This window comes from Eufriesea mexicana, unplaced genomic scaffold, assembly GCF_001483705.2.
Source record: "Eufriesea mexicana isolate 0111107269 unplaced genomic scaffold, ASM148370v2 scaffold5190, whole genome shotgun sequence".
In the NCBI taxonomy this organism is placed as follows: domain Eukaryota; kingdom Metazoa; phylum Arthropoda; class Insecta; order Hymenoptera; family Apidae; genus Eufriesea; species Eufriesea mexicana.
The window spans coordinates 439857-459428 of NW_016913149.1; the positions used below are offsets into that span (position 1 = coordinate 439857).

Genomic DNA, 19572 nt, shown 5'->3' on the forward strand with positions numbered 1-19572 from the left:
GAGGGAGTGAATGAATGGGAGAGAAGAAACGGGAGAAAGGGGATGAAAGAGAGAACAGGCGCGGAAGTGGAATAAGAAACGAAGAACGAGTCGAAACTCTGCCATCTCCAACGATCCCGGACAGGAACTGGGTTGAAATGATGATGATGATTATGATCATGATGATTCATTAGGTGTTACGATGAATTTTTTGAGAAGAAGCGTAGAGGGGAAATAAAAGTGAAATGAAATGGCGATGGAACGCGAAGTGTGGCGTTACGATATATTTTTTTTTTTTCTTTTTCTTTTTTCTCCGAGCGCGAACAGGGTGGCAGGGGTTCGTGCTACGCCGAGTTGAGTGTAACTCACCCTCTTTTTTGTTTGTATAAAAATTAATCGAAATTTAATTAGACTATTAATAACTGTTCGATTACTGTAAAACAAGAAAACTTTACCATTAATTATAAATTACAAAAAATCTGACTAGCCGTCTTCTCTTCCCCTGTCCTTTCAACGTCTTGTAATTCTGGCTTCTTATTCGTTAATATTGCACTTTGATATATTATATATAGAGATTGATACAATCGAATCACTGAAAACATATATATATATATATATATATGTAGGATATTGTACTAAATTGTTTAGTATAAGTTCAATTGTTTTACTAATTAAATTCGACATCGTTTTATGAATTGTATATTCGCTTTTTATTGTAATTAAATAATCTTTCATCTACATGACAAATGCATTTTGTCAGTTGTGTGGCTGATTCGCGATCAGATCGCTCGCTCGCTCCGCTATAGCAATTAGCACGGAATTCGGATTTCCAGAAATTGGAGTCGGTAGTATACTGGCGTCTACTATTCTGAGTTTATTCACTCCTTTAACTCTGAAACAAAAATATCTCGTATAAAACTCACATCGTGATATTATTCCTATAGGAGATCTAATCATGTCTCGTGTAATATCCTAAAAATTTATGATAGTTTAGAAAATAAAATTAGGAAATTTCCAACTTATCAAGACAAATTAATTTTTATCCCTTATAAGGAATTCAAGTGGTCATTAAAATGATCATACGCGAATAATCGTATCAACGATATTCTTCAAATTAAATCATTTTAATTGAACGATTATATTTGTTTAATCAGCTATATCACGCTTTCGAGATGCAAAGAATTTTACCGTAATTTCTCGTCGACAACTGCATGATCATCAGCACCCATCCTGCAGGAACCACACATGTGGTAACTCGTGAGACCGCCGACTCTCAATACACACTCCGTGTATTCGACGTCCCGATAGTCTTGTTGCAGGTCTCGACACTCATCTAGATCAGGGTGATGAACCTTTGCGCCATACTCACGAAACTTGGGTGTCTCGAGCGTCTGAATGGCAAAGTTTATAGCTGCAAAAATTCACCTTCGTCACGCAAAGTATGATGGAAAAAATGTACTCGCGTGAGAAACTAGGGAACCCATCGCGATGAAAAAAATTTGCATACCCCGATGAGTGCAGAGTACATCATCGTAGTGTTGAAGGTAAGCAGGATTAATTCTCGGTTGATGACGAATATTGGTAGATCTTAATGAAACACTCCCACGACTTTTTGGTTGTAAACAAAAAGATAGGAATATAAATCCTTCTCGAGAGCTGTTGTCGTAGGATGGATAGAGCGACCTGTAAGGCTATATATTTCTTTAATCAGAATCAAAAAATAGAGCCGTAGTGATTTACCTTTCATCGATTATATATCCAAAAAGAGAAATTATGATGAGATTATTATCTACTAAATTTAATTTAGAAAATCGTCTTCGAGCAATAGTAAATATCACATGACGTGGAATTTACAAAACTCGCAAAACATGAGCAGTGATTTAAGAATTATCGTCGTATCATGGTTACCTCTGTTTTGTAATTAGACAAACTCTTCAATATCTTTTCATCGGCAGAACCCACTCCAAAAAGCATGACACCGCTATCATTCGAGCGACCTACAGCCATTATACCATTGGTTGCATACCATCCTAAAAAATTAGGAAAAATGAGTTGGAAGGTTGATAATGAAATGGTTGATCATTAAATGCAAAACAAAGTAATAATTCTTCACACACCTCTTCCAAACATGAAGTAATTGAGCACCTCAGGAAGTGTTTGGAGCTTGAACAAAGTTATACTCACTCTTGCCTCCAGATTAACATAAACCGGAAGCATAAAGTGGTCGAAGAGATTCTTGCCCACTTCCGGACGATTGCTCACCACAGGTATCTAAAAATATCTTTATTCTGAGATTACACAATTGTGCAGAAAAATGATTATATACTTATATAGTTACAATATCAAGGGAAATTTCTCGAATCGTATTTCGAAGATTTATTTTAGAAAAAAGTCAAATCACCTGAAATTTATCAAGTTCTTCAGCCGGTCCGATTCCCGAAAGCAAGAGCAATTGAGGAGTATTGATAACACCCGTACAAAGAATCACCTCTTTTCTGGCTCCAATCTTTCCCACCAATCCGTCTTTATAAATCACCTTGATCCCGTCTGCGACCGAATTCTCTTTAAAAAGTATCTGGAAATTCACGTTAGGTCTATTTAAACGTCTGATTGGCAAATCGACGTGTTTTACTATGTAAAACAACTTTTGAAACATCTATTCAAACTGTGTCCTTATTACGAGACATTAATTGTTATTATGTTCATTAATTTTTAAATGCCAACTTTAGACTTCGACCTCGCAATCAAACTTCAGAACTCAAAATATAGGGTCCAAAGGGTCTCTGAATAGGGTTCCAAAATATAGGAATTTTTACAATCCCTGGCTTAGATCTAAGGCCTGATCTCGAGTACTAATTATCAGATTTCAGTGCTTCAACAAGAATAATATTTTTGGAATAATATCATATGATTCAATAATGCAGTAATAAATAATGGACAAGAAGAAAATAATATCTCACTTTAGAGACCAACGTGTTCGTGAGAATGTGCAAGTTCTTTCTGTTCCAGGCATTTTCTAAATAAGCGTTAAATGTGCTCCACCGGGAACCTCTTTTAGTGGTATACAGCCCCTTTTGTAGAGTCACATTATTCAACTTCAACGATTCTTCCGCCATGAGAAAAGCTTCCGCCAGATATTCCTCCTCCGGGCTGGACATTACGTTCATGATATCGGACACCTTTTTAAAGTACGGAAGTAGATCGGCGTGTGACCATCCTTTGGGCCAGGCTTTATAATCTTCCGGCTTTCCGAAGGAGTGAACCAAATGATTTATCTGGCCACTCCCACCCAACCCTTTACCTCTTGGAACTTTTTGAATCTGTTGGTAAAATTAGATTTATTAATTAATCGAATTCGATTACAAATTCATATTTTTTTTACAGGTTTTGAATATTTTTTGTTTGCACCTTTTCTAAAAATTATTGCATTTCTTCGTCTATATTTCATATGAATTTAAATCTAGATATGTATACTATATACGTAATAATATATTGGTATTTGTAGTAATAAATACTAATATAGTATAGTATATAACTTCGTAATAATGATAAAAGGTTATATTATAAAGGTATAAAGTACGTTAGTCGTTATACGTATTTATGAATTTTTATAAGTATGTGTCATTTACATGATTCCAAAATCCTTTCGAAGAGAACATCTGGGGTTCCGTTGAATAGGACCAGTCGACCTCGGTTCTTTGCATAACTGGCGCCAAAATTGGAACAGTTGATACCCATCCAAAATGGCCGCCCGCTTCGATTAACAGAACGGATAGGTTCGAATTTTCGGAAAGTCGTGATGCCAGGACGCATCCTGCTGTTCCAGCACCAACTTTGTAAGTAAGATAATTAAAGTATTAATACACTCCTATATGTGATTGAAATTTGTAATAATAGTTATTAAATAATGTAGGCTTGAATTTGTATATGTGACTGTCATCAATATTTTTCTCGACAAGAACGATTTAATTATTCGAATTCTGAATAGTCTTCTAAGCGTATACTGCAAGTACCATTTACCATAATCTTGTTGTCCCGTGCATGGATTACACGTTCTAATTATTTTAGACTACTTAACGTCATTCACTGTTCTATTTCATCATTTTCCAATCGTTTCTTATGTCTCAGACAATGCTATATTTTTAGTCAGTTCATATTCTACTCACCCTGTAATATATTCTAACATCACTGTACACTTTTTTGCCAATCGGAAACTGTACGATGTAATATTTCCTTACTAAATTTCCACTGAGTATTTGAGGCCAAAAAATCGATGATAATTAATATAATTTTAAAACAATAACTTCACAGGCAAAACACGTAAAACGTAGAATTATATACACTCGTAATTACATACAATATTTCTTATATGTTGCATCAGCGAAGTTTCATTTACAATCCGATTTGCCATATTAACTTCAGTTATGCCCCGAAGTCAGGCACGCTTTGTATCGATTGAACAAAGACATGGATCAAAGGATTAATAAATTCCTTATATTTGCTTGCTTTTATTTAAAATGGCAACTCAAACGGTATCGCAGTCACCGACATTGTCGGGTGAAAACGAACCATCCTCTACTTACCGATTATGTAATCATAATGTGTATTAGGGTGCTCGATAATGCTAGCTGGACTGTTGAAATAACAATGATACAGCAACGACACAAATAACACAAGGGTCGAGATTAGCACGTAGTTCCACATCGTTATGAAGGAATTCAGTGCCCGTTCTCGATCCGTGTCGGTGACAGAACTGTGATGGACTAACAACCATCAGGGTGTAGTGTAATTCCAATATTAAATTAGCATATCCGTTCGCAATCGATAGTCGTTTATAGCAACGAAACTGGACTGTCACAATAGAAATGTGATGGTAACAGATTGCAGATTTTGGTTAAGATAAGACTAACTGATGATAAAAGAGAGGGGTATTTAACGGTGGTTAATACGAATAGATACAATGTTAATAATTCATATTGTTGATATATTAATACGTCTGTGTTTAAATCGTAAATAAGATATATTAAATGGTGAATATGAAATGTAGAAGATATTGGAGACAGAACTAATAAGATTTATTTAAAATTATACGTATATTACGAAAGGTATTAAAAAAATTAAATTACGGGTGTATTAATTTTTAATATCTTGATACATGCGTTTAGTCAACAATATTTAAGAAATATAATTGTAGGTATTTAATTATTAGGAATTTATTTTTTGACAAAAGTATCACCATCTGGCGGTCAGAAGAGGTAACATAATATGAGAAAAGACTGCATCCCTGATCGTTTAATAACTTTTTTAAAATATTATAAATAATGCAGACTGAGAACGTCCATTATTTATTAAATTTTACTGTGATGATTGTCTAGTAATTTTTATCTGTAAGTTAAAAGAAATATTTATTTTTAGTGTAACAACTATATTATCAAATATCGATAAGCGATTTATTTACCACTGATATCTTATCAGATGATCATTAAAACTTTTATTACGTAATTTGGAAATTGATCGTTAAGTAGGAATTCCTTACCTTTAGAGATAAAAGTTTCTTTCTTAAGTGTTAAACATTATGAAGATTAGTGGAATTAAAAACAGATTATTCAATCAGATTTTTAACAAACACAATTAATGAAGCGATATCTTTATAATAATATAACTTTCGAATGTTTGAACATTAATGCTTAATAATAATAATGCTTAAACATTATGTAATGTAAAGTTTGCATTATTCAGATAAAGTTGGATTTGACATTCAATTTAAGTACCTCCAAAATATAGTTTTCTAGAAACATTCAATCGCGATGCATGTGTCGGATTTATTGTGTGAAAAATCCACAATTATAATTATTGATCAGTTGTGAAAAACGTAATAACTTGTGAATAGTAATTCGGAGTATATATATCATCGTGTTGTGAAAAAAATATAAGTTTTAGTAACAAGTTTCTCGATATTTTTAAGTGCATAATTATTTATATGAATTTTGTGAAAAACGTTACGAGTTGCTTGAAGCGTGTTGCCAACCGAAGGGTTCGGAAAATTGAAAAAGCCAAACATGGCGGTTGCAACGAATTCTTTTGATAGTTGGCTTAGCAAGAAGTTAGAGGCTTTAAATACTGACGAAGGTGTATTTGGATCATACATCAAAGGAATTTTGGAAGGTGACGAAACGGATGATGAGAAGACCGAAGCCCTTGAAAGCATACTCGCGGGGATAACGGTGAGGAGCACACGGATTGTGAGGTTAGAATATGCTTGCTGTTCGTAGCCGTGTATTAGCCGGTCAAAAATAACAGGGATGTTGTTATTATTCTTTCTCTTGTTAACTCGCATGTGTCTCCACGAATACGATATGTTATACATCTCAGGTTCGTGCATGCATGCCTATGGACGGTTGATATATCCGCTATATTCTTTAACATCCTAATAATTCGGCAATGCCCTGCAGTATATAATCAAATGACATTATACATTACCTTCCGTTTCGAGTTTCTAATATTTAATATGTTTATACTTAGGATGATAATATTAGTAAACATGTGACGGAAATCTTGAAAGTCTGGGCCGAATGCTTACCTGTTGAAGAAGTTACTGGTCCAAAAGTACCAGTGGAAGATGTAGATGTTAGATTAGTACGAATGTTGGAATCTCAGTCTCTCCCGACTACAACGCAAAGAAGTTACACAGAAGAAGAGAAAAGATTTAAAGAAGCAATTCTTGCTCAATATAGTCAAATGTCAGAGGATGAGAAGAGTGAAGGAGATGGAGAAGAGGATGGTGCAAGTGGAAGAGATTGTGGAATCGAAAAGAATACAAATGCAGCTACAATAATACAACAGGAAAGAGAAAAGAGGGAAAAAGCTAAATTAGAAAGTCAAAGGAAAAAAGAGAAAGATAAAGAAGATCGGTATGACTTTAATAAATCATTCTTTATATGCAATAGGGCAATGAATACATTATTGCTAATAAATATAATGTTTTCGTTTAGAGAAAAACAAAAACAGTTAAGAGAAGAAAAAAAGGAAAAACGAAAAACACAAAAAGGAGAACGAAGAAGGTAGCATTGGGACAACAGGATTTTAAGTTTTACCTCAAAATATCAAATAATCAAATACAACTTAGCATACATATACATTTATGTTTATTCTTGTGCATGTAACATTTTTCAAAAGCTATTTAAATCATTAACTAATATTTTACTAGAAATTTTTGTTTGTAGAATACATATCTTAAAATGATAATGTATCAGGCAAATATAAAAACATACGTATGTTATTAAATAACGTTAACTGTATGTAACAATGTTAACTGTATCCTATGTATATGTATGTAACAAGCATCCTGTGCCTTCTGTCAGTTAAAAATCTTCGTGAAACGATGCAATCTTTTTTAAACTGATTTTCTACTTATTTTTTTCTATCTTTTTTGTGAAATTTAAGTTGAGTGAATTTTGTGTCATCTATATTCGTAACAGAATCTTAAATAATGATCAATGTAAAACGGTAATAATTCGGATAAAGATTAATGATATGTACTTATCATTATGCTTAGCATACTATGTTCTTTTTTCATTATATAAATTATGTATTTACTATCAATACATTAAATAAACCATTTAAACATTCATTCTAAGCATATTTGAATAAGCTGAACGATTAAGGGGGGATAAGGATTAAAGTACTTCTTTTCTGTTTGTATCTTTTATTAGTATATATTTACACACAAGATACCGCGTCGAAACCGAGTCATCTTGGTATTGCATTAATAATGAAAGACAAACGCAGTAAGATAAAAACAAACGAACAAATGATACAAAAGATGATGATGCTTCAGTATTGTATCGTTACATATACTAATGTCATTATCATAATCATTTATTATTAGCAATTCTTCTCTTCGTTTACTATAATTAAGTTGGGCAGAAATTGACGAACTCACACTTGCACGATATAACAAGGTCTTTCCTGCTGTTCAATGTCAAGTTACAAATCATCATTATCAATTCCTGCTCTCTCACTTTCATTCTCTCTCTCCCTCTCTCTCTCTCCCTTTCATTTCTCCCCATATTTCTTCTATTTTCTGTGAATATCCTTTCCCCCTCCCGAGTTTATTTCCTTTTATTTATTTTTCACTTTGCGAAGCTCATCGTTATACGTCGAATAAAAATTTTCACATATATATATGTATATATGTTTAATTAGTATAACTCAAAGTAACGTACGCTAATACATTGCTAAAGAAAAGAGTCACAATTAGAATTTACGCTATCAATCTTTATCTCAAACATGCGAAAATCTGTGTCATTACCAAAGATATATTTATTATTACATTTTGTACATGCTTTTATTTCGAGGAATACGATCTATATTAACCACATGAAGTCTAATCATATAAAGAGAACTCGACAATGACGAAAACGTACAATGCAGAGAAATTTACAAATTCCATTATAGTCTCTCAATCGGCAACAGCGCACAGAACCTCAACGATCGTGTTATGGATTTTTGACAAAAGAGACCAATATTTCCTACTTGAAGTTCCATAAATGCTTAACTACAAGAATTTTCGCGATACGCTAACACAAAACTGTTACTTGTGATTGTCCTATCGGGATACACTAAGTAAGAACAATAAATCGTCACGACGATAATTTTATGAATTAATAATTGAACGTCGATGGATTGATTTTACGTCCAAAAGGGAGGGGGAAAAGGGACGGTCGTGGCGATGGCAACGATCTAGCCATGTATGCACAGTTACTATCTAATTGAAGTCAATAGATCTAATCACGTCGTTAACTCGATAATTAGTTACACGCTGTCCTAACAGATATATGCTAAGAGCATTCCACGCTGAAGCCTGAAAGAGAGTCTTCCCTTTTATTCTCTAGTAGAGTTTAGACCTTTTTAGACCATCCCTCTTTTTTTATAACATGTTTTTGGACTAGAAAGCGACTGTCGTATATATTCACGTTATTCCGGCTATCGTCAGTCGATAAATCAGAATAACGAGACGGCGACGATTCTTTCTTAATCCAATCGAATCTGACATACGAAAATTTCGTTTTAGAGGATATATCAATTGATTATTCAAGCTCAAACACCTCTTTGTCCTATATCTTTCTTTCCTTTCCTCTTTTTTTTCTATTTTTTTTTTTTACTTCTTTTTATTTCTAAAGAAAGTATACTTTAATATTTTTGTTTATTTTAGGCATATCTCATCTCACGTAATACGCGTACACATGCGCGAATACATGTACGTATATACATGTTAAACGCGAGACGATCAGTTTACGTAGATTAGTCGATCCTAACGCATGTAATTTGATCCCACTGTATACAATATAGTGAACACAACTAAAAACTCAAGGACTGCACAATAGACGCGAATAATTCCCGAGAATGAGGAAATACGACGAAAGGCAGATACATCTGCCGATTTCATCTCGTATTTCTCGTAGTCGTAAACTCTTCGCGCCAAATGCGTTCAATCGAGTCAATTAAATCGTTCACGTGAAAACCAATACGACACGAATGTTTCGCTTGACATACTCCTCGACTAAATGCCAGGTAACTGTTCACTTCAGCACTTAATTCATCTTTCTAAGACAATCGACACTGAACATATATTTTTTCGTGTGAAATAGCGGCAGTTATAGCGTATGATTATATTCACTGAACGTCTATATACGTTCACTGCATTCGATAAACAAAGAATTTGTCAAATATATCATACAACGAGATCACTGTAAAAGCTAAAAGACTTTAACGATAAGTGTACATCGAGGAAAAATATTTTTTCTTCCTTCGAATTGGAAATGTTACAAACAATTTAATCGACACGATTGTACACGATCGAACAGTACCAAGGGGAAGAGTAAAGGGGAGCAGGGAACTCCATGTACTGGAGCTACGTTGTTCGAACGGTCTTCTCTATTTATTTTCTAAATGGATATCCTATATTTAACTCGTTTTTTCACTTCCGCGTGAGTTACTTAACACGTAAAATCGTATATGTATATATGTATATGCGATAATGTAACGCATTCTCGCTGGACGCATTCTCTCCGTAACACGTATCTTCTCCCTGTCTTCCTTTCTCGTATTTCTGTTTTCTTTCTGTTCGTTCTCACGCACATATGCATACAGCGCACACGCGTTTTATTAATGTTAGTTATTATACACAATTTGATATTTCCTTTATTTCGCTATAAATCTGTATGTGTGAGTGTGTGTGTGTATGTATGCTGTGCGTGCGCGCGTATGTGTGTCAAACGTATATGTGACTGTGTATGTGGGCTTAGATACTACGCTCGTTAATGTTGGACTCGCCGCTCAGACTATAGTCGAACAAAGTGCTTCTGTGGGCAGCTCTCTCTTTTTCTCGTACTGGTGGCGCCTGTGAATTTAGAACCGTTCGTTACGCGTTCTGATCAACCAATCCGAGTTAGAGGATTTACAAATCCGTAAAATATTTAAAATATATTCTTCACATAATAAACGTGTTAAAAAGTTAACGCTATCTTACATACTGATTATTATGTAACGCGGATTCATCTTCCGTTCGTATAGGATAAGGTATGTAAAACTATTTTGAATACCTCCGACGTTCGTGAAGTCTACCAAAATTTTTCTCTAAATTTTAGCATTTATCTATAGTACATTATAATTTATATCTAACCGTGATTCACCTATAACAAATTTTCAGATTCATTTTAGGCTTCTCTTTCTGCTTCTACTCCAATATGAAATTTGTTATCTGAAAAATCATTTTCATTGCTATTTTCTTCTACATATTCTATAGATACCTTATCCTATATTACTCCATTGTCTTTAGCATCTTCCATAATATATTTGTTTACTCCTTACATGATGTAAGTTGTCTTCCGTTATGCCATATGCAAGGTTTTAACCACAAGCTTACCAAACAAATGTTTACAAAGGATGCATTTCACTAAACACAGTAATCAGAGGTGTCTGAACGAATCAGAGGTGTACAGTTTAACTATCCAAACAAACATGCAGAACTATCAGAAATGGGAGGTCATACGATTATTGGAAACCAACATTGCGCTTAAACTGCATCCAGTAGTTCTTTTCAGGATGTGAGAGAAACACGAGAAAAATAAAAAATGCATTTTAGGCTGTGATCGTTCAGTCAAGAAAATACAACAAAAAGTACAGTGTAAGAAAAACGTATCTTAACATGATTATGAGTAATGAGGTTATGTTTTAAATAAACTTCTAAAAATGATGCTTTTTATCACTTCAGTCTTTATCACGTGAATATTCCTCGTTTCTGATTCTGTTTATCATTCTTTACATGCGTTTTAGTATTTTCACACACGATTTTTCAAACAGTCGAAACAGTCATTGCCTTCCGAGGCATAGCACGCTCCAAGGCAACTACGTTCCGATGAAAATGAATATTTACTGCACGACAAATGTGTGTATCTCGGTACCAATTGAAATTTCAAAATAACACGCGGCAGAATGTGTTAAGGGTCACTAATAACGAGCAATTACGGTTTACGAATAACGCTAATGACATTTATCATAGCTACGAGTATATCCTTCTCGTTTAGTTGAACTTTCATTGTGATTTTTTGAACACCGAGCGGGGAAACCTGTTACTTTCGCGCGCGCGCGCGTGCTACGTGTGAATGTGTGTATGTCGAGGCAACGTATATTGCACGGTACAGATTTTCCCTTCAAATCCTTCGCATTTACGCTAAAAAATGACGCGAATCATCGATCGACACGCGAAGAGATGTGACTTCTAAAATGTCTTTGCTAAAGTAACAGCGAAAACAGTGGTAAATAGAGAGAAGTTAAAGCGATTAATAAGCATAAAACGACAATGTCTCATACGTGACAAGAAATTGTACGTATTATACTAGCTGACTGTGGCCAAAAATTATGCGAAGAACAACGTGCCGCAGAAGTTTCAAGCGCCTGATACTTTTTTTTCCTTTTTTTCTACTCGTATCTTCTATTGAAAAAAAAAAATAAAAAAAAAAAAAAAAAATAACAATGTTATCTCTCTGTGTGTTATTACTCATTGGATAACTTCGTTAATATCGTAATTATATAATCTTGCGATAATAGTAAGAGCGATAATCAATATTAAGAAAATAATGATTGATAGTAAAGATTGAAATAAGATATCGTTAATTATAGCGATCGTTTACTTCTTAATATCAGAGATCTACGTAAAAGACCAGTGGTAGATTAATATCACAATAAGACTACTCAGGCCTCGTGAAACTGGGGCATACGCTTCATTTCCAGGAGTTTCGCCTCTTTCTCTCTCTTTCATACATGCACACACTCTCTCTCTTTCTCTCTCCCTCTCTCTCTCTTTCTCTCCCTTTCTCACCGAGGTTTGCCTTGACGTTTCATTATTAATCGGCACGACCCTGTTGTCACGGGGTTTCAGACGACTCAGGTTCTACTTATCTTCTTGCTCTTTTTTCCCCGTTTTCTTTATTCCTTTACTCCTTTCTTTATGTCTTAACTGCAATTCGATGCTGAATAATGCTCGATGAGAAATTTCGTATCAGGCGAGAATCTCGTTGAAAACGCATTCACCCTTTCGCTGCTCTCCTCGTGTATATTTCTTCGTATACATATAGTATACATACGGGTATATGTATATATATATAGTTAACCGTAACATTAATTTGCGCTTGTCGATTGCGAATCGAACTTTTCTTACAACGTCACTAACCGCGACGATCGTCTGCGCCTATATAATTATATGTTCTATGTATGCTTTAACACAGGGGAACTGTGCGGGTGAAGAGGACGTCGGTCACGTTGGAAATCTCGGTGACCAACGCACAATCATCATCGTTGGAAGAATGCGCACGCGTCGAACGATCCCCTCTTTCTTCGACGCGACTCGCAATACGCATATCATCGGTTAGGATAGTAAAATTCTCGCTATACCTGGAGGATAAGGGAGTGTTTAGAGGAGGGGGACGAAACTCTACTTCCGATCGACTTCTACGATATTGGTGCACGCGCGTCGTTTAAGATATTACCTGAGTGACGTCGGGCCGCTGGGATCAGGTTTCCTTTACTTTTGTCAGTCGCGAATGAACGAACCGAAACGACCGCGTTTTCTGTTAACTATATTAAAAACCATGCTCGTTGTTCGTGGCACGCGCGCGCCTCGTCAAATTGTTTTGGCCCTGCTCCTCGATACACGTCGAAAGGCTAGCAAGAAACATCTAGTCTTTCGACGTCGAGAACGATCGGGCCGATCCACAGCCAGCCATTTCTACATGCCTCGATGTCATGTATCATTCCAAGAGTTCTCTCACTCTTCGAGTACACCGAATTTCGAAACTTGCTACTTGTGTGATTGGTGAACAACGTGATCTACCTTCATAAGAATTACTATCGTCCTAATGGATTCCTAAACCGAATTATTTTGGCCTTAACTGCGCACGGTTAACCGTGTATGTATGTACGTGGCTTGTTTTTATTGTCGTGACCAAATCAACCTTACAACAGTGTTCGTTCTAACGTAAAGAGATCCAATACGCCTGTCAATCCTAAATGTGTATAAACAATCGTTATCACCTCGGTGTAGATCGGAGAGCGAGTGCTGTTCGATCGCGACACGGTACGTACGAAAGCATCTAGAAGTGGGTAGCGCAAAACCGATTTCACAATATCGGCGGTAAAAACGTACCGGAATCGTCGAGATTTGGGTCCAGACTCGCGACGATATCGCCGGTCGAGGCGTGTCTCGAGGTAGTGGTCTGCGTGCTACTCGCGAGCGCGTGGCTGCTCGCGCTTCCGTTCAGCTTGCTCTTCACCACGAGGCCTGAATTATCGGTATTTTCGGTCGTACTGATCCTCTGTACGTATTTGCGCCCCTTGCACAAACGGTACATCGTGTACGGGGGATCCTCAACGGTAGTTGCCCGTTGCCTTGGCGCGCTCACTGTCACGCTCACCGTTTGCGCGTGGGCAGACTGTGATGAGGTCTCCATGCTCGTTGTATTTGCGTTCGTATTCGTATTGGCGTTTACCGTCGACACAGGTATCGTCGACGTCAAGGAGCTCACATTAAAGGAGGACGACGAGTTCAACCACTCGTGACGCATCGCCTCGTCGGGGGTCATGCGCTTCTTTGGATCCCACCTGCCAGAAAAGGAAATATACTTTCGTTAGAGACGTTCCCCGTAGCGTGATGATGTTTGAACGGGATAATGGGGTGCTTCGTGCCTTTCGAGGGAGGCAACTTTTGTATCAATGGAACGAGTCTCTTTTTATCCTGGTCTTACTAAAACCGAGATATCACCAGTGGTTTCAATTCTAATATCAATGTATGTCATATATTTATACTAACTCGAGTATTTTATTTTTTCAGAATGGCAGAATGGTACCAAAATTCATCGGAAACTTACTCGAGGCATCTGCTGATAAAGTCCACGAAAAGCGTGTCGCTACAATGGAGAACCATGCTAAGATTTTTGCTACCAGCCCACCTTTTCTTGCCCTTGCTGTTTGTTACGCATCGAGGACCTCCTCCTTTCTGGTCTGAAAACCATCGTTTAAATTTGAACGGTAAAATTACACGTTATTCCATTAATGTCCTTAGCATTCTTAATGAAAGATTCATATCTATGTTATCATAACTTGTCGAATTAGCGATAGAAATACGCCAATTTTACGCCTGTACTCACCGAAGATAAGATTCATATCTGTTATCATAACTTGTCGAATTAGCGATAGAAATACGCCAATTTTACGCCTGTACTCACCGAAGAATAGTCTACGACGGGACGCATGACTAATAATGTGTTCAGGTGGTAGACCAAGAACTTCCATGATGCAGGCAAGCTGTTCAATTTCGTCCTCACCCGGGAACAATGGACAACCGGTGTAAAGTTCGGCCAGGATGCAGCCTAAACTCCACATATCGATTGGGGTACCATATGGATGACCCAGAATCACTTCTGGACTTCGATAAAACCTGGACTGAAGATACGTATATACACGTAGATGACTGTAACACGAGGATCCGAAGTCTATCACTTTAATCGAGCTACTTCCCCGTTGTTTGAGAAGCACGTTTTCCTGCAATGTACAACGACAACGAATTAGAAAGTGGTACTAAGTAGAGAGACCTCACCCCTATTAACCCCTTGCATTCCTTGCTGTTTACATCACTGTTTACTTTGTTCGCAGCTAGCTAGTTCATTAACACGTTTACTACCAAGGATTCATGGCTTTCATTGAATAAACAAGGATGATTATTTGGTTTTATACTCGAGTAAAGTAAGTAAAAAGAAATAAAAATATAATGTACAGAATTTGATGGAGCTGTAATTTCAGCATTTCAGGAAAAGAGAAAGATTTGAATATTTTAAACGAAGAAGAAAATTCGACGAATTTCGAATGTTATGGCCGAAATTGTAATTTTGATCAACTCGGAAACACGTATGATACTTACGGGTTTCAAATCGCAGTGAATGATTTTTTCTCGATACAGTAATCTCAGGCAGCTAACTAACGAATTGGCGAATCGTCGTATTAGGTTCATGCTAAATCCCTTATAGTTATTCTTTTTGATTAGCTCGTACAAATTCAAACTGCAAAGAAAAACACGTCTGTTAATTATAATAATAATCTTTCGTTTAATGAGACGAGAAGAAAATTATTTTTAAATTATTTTTATATAGAAAAGCATTCACGAAACTTCATTTTTTTAACTTTCAGTTCGATGGTATTTGAATATAACAGCGAATTCCATTACAGAACACCAAAGTTATACTCGAGAAATTACAATATAATAACCACGATATTCATCGATATTTATCCCTCTTCCGTCTCTTTGAAATATTTCGTCAACTACTCGTAACACCATTTTTCCCGCCATATTCAAAACGCCATCTGGAGCACGCTTCTAAAAAAGAGGAATAACCTACTTCGCGAAGATTAAAGAGAAGAATGAAGCACCCTTCGTACCTCATTAACTCAAAGGTGATGCACAAATGGTTCCTGAAGTAGAAGTATTCTAGCATGTGTATCACATTGTGCGACGCGTTCGCTTCCAAGTCTTTCTTCCTGAGGTGTTCCAAGATTTCCACTTCGACGAGCGCCTGATAATGGAATCTCTTTTTGTTCCTGCAAAAGTATGTCGCATGATGTGCTGTCAGTTTGGAATCGAACAAAACAAAGCGGATATGCGTGAAGAGAGCAGTGAACACGCGTGACCACAGAAGCGGCCATGATTGCGAACGCGGGCCGTATGGTAAAACAGATTCACCGAAGAGGGAGACACCGACGATCGTCCAGACGTTCGCTCACCTGATAATCTTGATGGCAATGTACTGTCCCGTCTTATGATCCTTCGCTTTGATCACTTGTCCGAAGCTTCCCTTCCCGATCACTTCCAGTATCTCGTATCTAAACAAGAAAATCGCGGATTTTTGGTTTATTTGGTGACGAATTTAACACTAGAACTACCGAACTAGTGACAATAACTAGTTTCGACGTTTCGTTTTTGGGGTTAGTGAGAACACGTATACTTAATTTAGGAAAAATTAATATTGACTTTTACCAAGGTAATATCGCAACACAGCTATTTATTATCATCGTATTATTTTAATGATCATTATCTAAATATACCGTGTTTAGGTACATATCGTACGGATCAGTAATTCTAGTGTTAAGATAAAATTTCCTTTCTGAATTTTATTTTCCAGTTTACTTTGCTTTTACTTGCATATCGTACCGTTTGTAATATTAATTTCATAATGAAATTTTTCAAATTTTATTTTAGGATAGTTTTACGCTGACATCTTGTTTCATGGATAACAAAGTTTAAAGACTGTTTCTATCAAGGAAGATTTATTCGGAGTGTATCAAGATTTATAACAAGATTTACACAGATTCTTCTTTGACAAAGATTTTGATGGGTCGTCGATACATAAGAAAGGAGGAAAACGTAAATTATAGGTTATAATTCTCTAATTGTAATTTAGTTATAATCGTAATGTACTTTATACTGAATAATCATAGATACGGTTTTCAGTCAACGTTCCCATGAGAGTGCGTGTATTCTGCTTACAAAACGACCGAACCCTGTTAGCTCGTATCTTTCAAGCAGCGTATCTCGTTTCGCATCGAACGATTGCTTCCCGATACTCTATTTCTGATTAACAACGAACCAAAAGCAACGTGAACACGATTGCGTGCTGTGAACATGACTGAAAGACGATATTTACCGTTTTAGTTGCATCGTCTTAAGCTTTTCCCTCTGCTTTGAGGTATTATCTTGCAATTTATAACATAAAGTTGGTTGTGCAACCTTGGACGAACACAAAAATTAAGTATAAGACTGATCTCCATGCATAAACTGATTTTTCTTTATTTTCAGAAAACATGGCCGAAACTTCAACGGAAGATTCACTTGTCGTTGGTTTAATTAACTGAGAGATAAATGTGGGGGAAAACAGAATACTCTTCTAAAGGGAAAAGGATAAAACAAATGGAAGGAAGCTGGTTTAAAGGTACAGAAATTTCGACAATGATATTTTTACCTCTTGGTTTAATCCAGTAAGTATTTATTTCTTTTAATCGTGACCAAATCGCGACGATAACGTGAAAATCATCGTCAGAATAAAGCGTTTCAATGGATGTTCAGCTGTTAAAACTTTCATGGAGAAGCAGCAACGACGAAGGAAAAGAAAAAAAAAAAAAATAAATGAAAAACGCACCTGTACGAGATATGATCGTGGAAGACCTTGTTGTAACTACCGTTTTCATCGTCGTATCCACCATTTTGGGAAGCGCCCTCTTCGCCATGAATCTTCGTAGCTGACAGACCGAGGTACCAAATTTCTGAGTATTTCTCGATTTCAGTGCGCTCGAATTCGGTAAGCCTCGAACCATAATACCTGAGAGCTTCTGCAGGTGTCATTGGCAATCTAGCTGTTTTTTGTACATAATATAAACGATATAATAAGATAACGATGTGGAAGTAAGTGACATAGAATTTGAAACATATAACATGTAGTGTACAAGTCTGGTAAGTTGGTGAAATACGGGTCTGATTAGACATAGTATAATAGGTTCACATTCTCTAATACAATTGTAAGGTTAGGTCACACGAACTTCTGTTATTGGCTGGAAGTCACGTCTATAAATAGGATTACATTGCATCGTGTAATGAAGGGAATGAACAGAATACACTGGGATCAGATGAGACAGAGAGCCATAAAAGGATGGGAAAGGACTACTGTCAACTATGTACCATAAGATCAAAGAAGTACCAACGATGAATTAATAAAATGAATTTCAAGAGCATCAAAGATGGATCACCGAACAGAGCCAATTTCAATACATGATATAAACGAATTTTAATTATAATTCGTTTTCAAATATAGTTTATTTCTGTTTATGTTAAAAGAAGGTAATGCATTCCATTGCAACTTTTGTGGGCATCGTGTAGGCCATATGGTAATCACAATTTGGAGTTAAAAAATATTTAAAAGTTCACTTTTGAATGTAAGATGAGTCTGCATAAAAATTAAATTGGCACTTGACGTTTTTCAGGTTGGTCGTTGGGCACTTAAAAATCAATTATCAAGATAAGAAGGTGCGATTAAAATTTCTTAAGATAAGATCAGTAGTAATCGGCTCATACGTCGACCATTTTATTCCACGGATATAACTTTCCCTCGCGACTGTCGCTAATTTAAAGTGGCCGAGAGAGAACGTGAAAATGCTTTCCTTGAAAACTACACGAATCGCGCACACGTACCATTAAAAACCATGTCAAGGTTGTAAAACGGATTTCAGAAAAAAAATTATTCATGTAATCGATGTAATTCATGTAAATCACGTGAGTGAGTGTGCGCAAACGCATGGTTGTCTTGGCTGATACAATGAGCAAGCGTATCACTTTCATTTATTACTCTGCCTTCAGGCCCCCTGTCGTTAAGTGAAATAGTGGCACTTCAATTTTATGCAAATCCGTAATTGTACGTACGATATGAAGAGGGGAACTTGTGGTTCATAGGCTCATATGTGTCCGCGTTGTTATGGATGTTGTTAGTCGTGGAGTTGGTCGTGTTGTTGTTGTCCGCCTTGTCCACTCGCGTTGGTTTAGGATGGAAGAATGACAGTAACTTCTGAAACAAAGAATCGTAAAGAGCTCGTAAGAATTTAGATAGCAATTCTTGTGATACAGAAATGATACAGCGAAATATGATAGTCGTGATAATAATAACAGCATGGCTGTTACATTATCACAGTTATTAACATTGTTAGCGTGTTCTGCAAATTAGACATTTAGGATATATCACTAGAGATTCTAATAAAATGTAATATAACAGGAGAACGATCAACAATAATACATAAAGGTATATGCAAATGAAGAAATAAATATTTCTTCATTTGGTATTTTTTAATTACCAAAACTATTAGGATTATACATTTATTAAAATATATTTTATTCTAGGCATGTGTTAATTAATAAAACAAGAGAAACTTAGAAGGGAATGCATTCTTCAAGGATTATCACGAATATAATTTATTTTCTTGAAACTATTGCAACGTTCAGCA

General features: G+C 36.1%; 3 protein-coding genes and 1 long non-coding RNA gene across 4 annotated transcripts; 2 read left to right on the forward strand and 2 right to left on the reverse strand.

The window, feature by feature from the left end:
• Positions 1–735: 735 nt before the first annotated feature.
• Positions 736–4741, reverse strand: LOC108551865 (neither inactivation nor afterpotential protein G). Its single transcript, XM_017906209.1, has 9 exons — positions 4563–4741; positions 3609–3811; positions 2940–3299; positions 2381–2554; positions 2097–2250; positions 1888–2009; positions 1487–1670; positions 1168–1390; positions 736–871 (listed from the first exon to the last, which is right to left on the reverse strand). Exons 1-9 carry the CDS (start codon positions 4681–4683, stop codon positions 736–738), a joined length of 1677 nt encoding a protein of 558 aa, XP_017761698.1. The 5' UTR covers positions 4684–4741.
• A 1290-nt stretch (positions 4742–6031) lies between these two features.
• On the forward strand, positions 6032–7051 carry LOC108551895 (coiled-coil domain-containing protein 43). Its single transcript, XM_017906240.1, has 3 exons — positions 6032–6203; positions 6502–6890; positions 6972–7051. Exons 1-3 carry the CDS (start codon positions 6039–6041, stop codon positions 7042–7044), a joined length of 627 nt encoding a protein of 208 aa, XP_017761729.1. The 5' UTR covers positions 6032–6038; the 3' UTR covers positions 7045–7051.
• Positions 7052–10314: 3263 nt separating this feature from the next.
• On the reverse strand, positions 10315–19103 carry LOC108551903 (dual specificity tyrosine-phosphorylation-regulated kinase 2). Its single transcript, XM_017906245.1, has 9 exons — positions 18998–19103; positions 17724–17937; positions 16312–16410; positions 15970–16128; positions 15455–15593; positions 14763–15078; positions 14406–14538; positions 12362–14139; positions 10315–10381 (listed from the first exon to the last, which is right to left on the reverse strand). The coding sequence occupies exons 1-8, from the start codon at positions 19023–19025 to the stop codon at positions 13659–13661; spliced, it is 1569 nt and encodes a 522-aa protein (XP_017761734.1). The 5' UTR covers positions 19026–19103; the 3' UTR covers positions 10315–10381; positions 12362–13658.
• Positions 16886–17707, forward strand: LOC108551905 (uncharacterized). Its single transcript, XR_001890514.1, has 4 exons — positions 16886–16962; positions 17039–17273; positions 17384–17562; positions 17651–17707. It is a non-coding gene; the product is annotated as an uncharacterized LOC108551905 (long non-coding RNA).
• Positions 19104–19572: the final 469 nt, after the last annotated feature.

Excerpts from the sequence above, each read along its gene's own strand:
- LOC108551865 (XM_017906209.1), bottom strand. The coding sequence starts at position 4,683 with ATGTGGAACTACGTGCTAATCTCGACCCTTGTGTTATTTGTGTCGTTG. Across the intron at positions 3,300-3,608 it reads CGAAAGGATTTTGGAATCAT|ATTCAAAAAGTTCCAAGAGG; the intron begins GTAAATGACACA and ends TTTTACCAACAG. Across the intron at positions 2,251-2,380 it reads AAGAACTTGATAAATTTCAG|ATACCTGTGGTGAGCAATCG; the intron begins GTGATTTGACTT and ends AGATATTTTTAG.
- LOC108551903 (XM_017906245.1), bottom strand. The coding sequence starts at position 19,025 with ATGAACCACAAGTTCCCCTCTTCATATC. Across the intron at positions 15,594-15,969 it reads ATCACCTTTGAGTTAATGAG|TTTGAATTTGTACGAGCTAA; the intron begins GTACGAAGGGTG and ends TTTTCTTTGCAG. Across the intron at positions 15,079-15,454 it reads TTCACTGCGATTTGAAACCC|GAAAACGTGCTTCTCAAACA; the intron begins GTAAGTATCATA and ends TGTACATTGCAG.
- LOC108551895 (XM_017906240.1), top strand. The coding sequence starts at position 6,039 with ATGGCGGTTGCAACGAATTCTTTTGATAGTTGGCTTAGCAAGAAGTTA. Across the intron at positions 6,204-6,501 it reads GCATACTCGCGGGGATAACG|GATGATAATATTAGTAAACA; the intron begins GTGAGGAGCACA and ends GTTTATACTTAG. Across the intron at positions 6,891-6,971 it reads GAGAAAGATAAAGAAGATCG|AGAAAAACAAAAACAGTTAA; the intron begins GTATGACTTTAA and ends GTTTTCGTTTAG.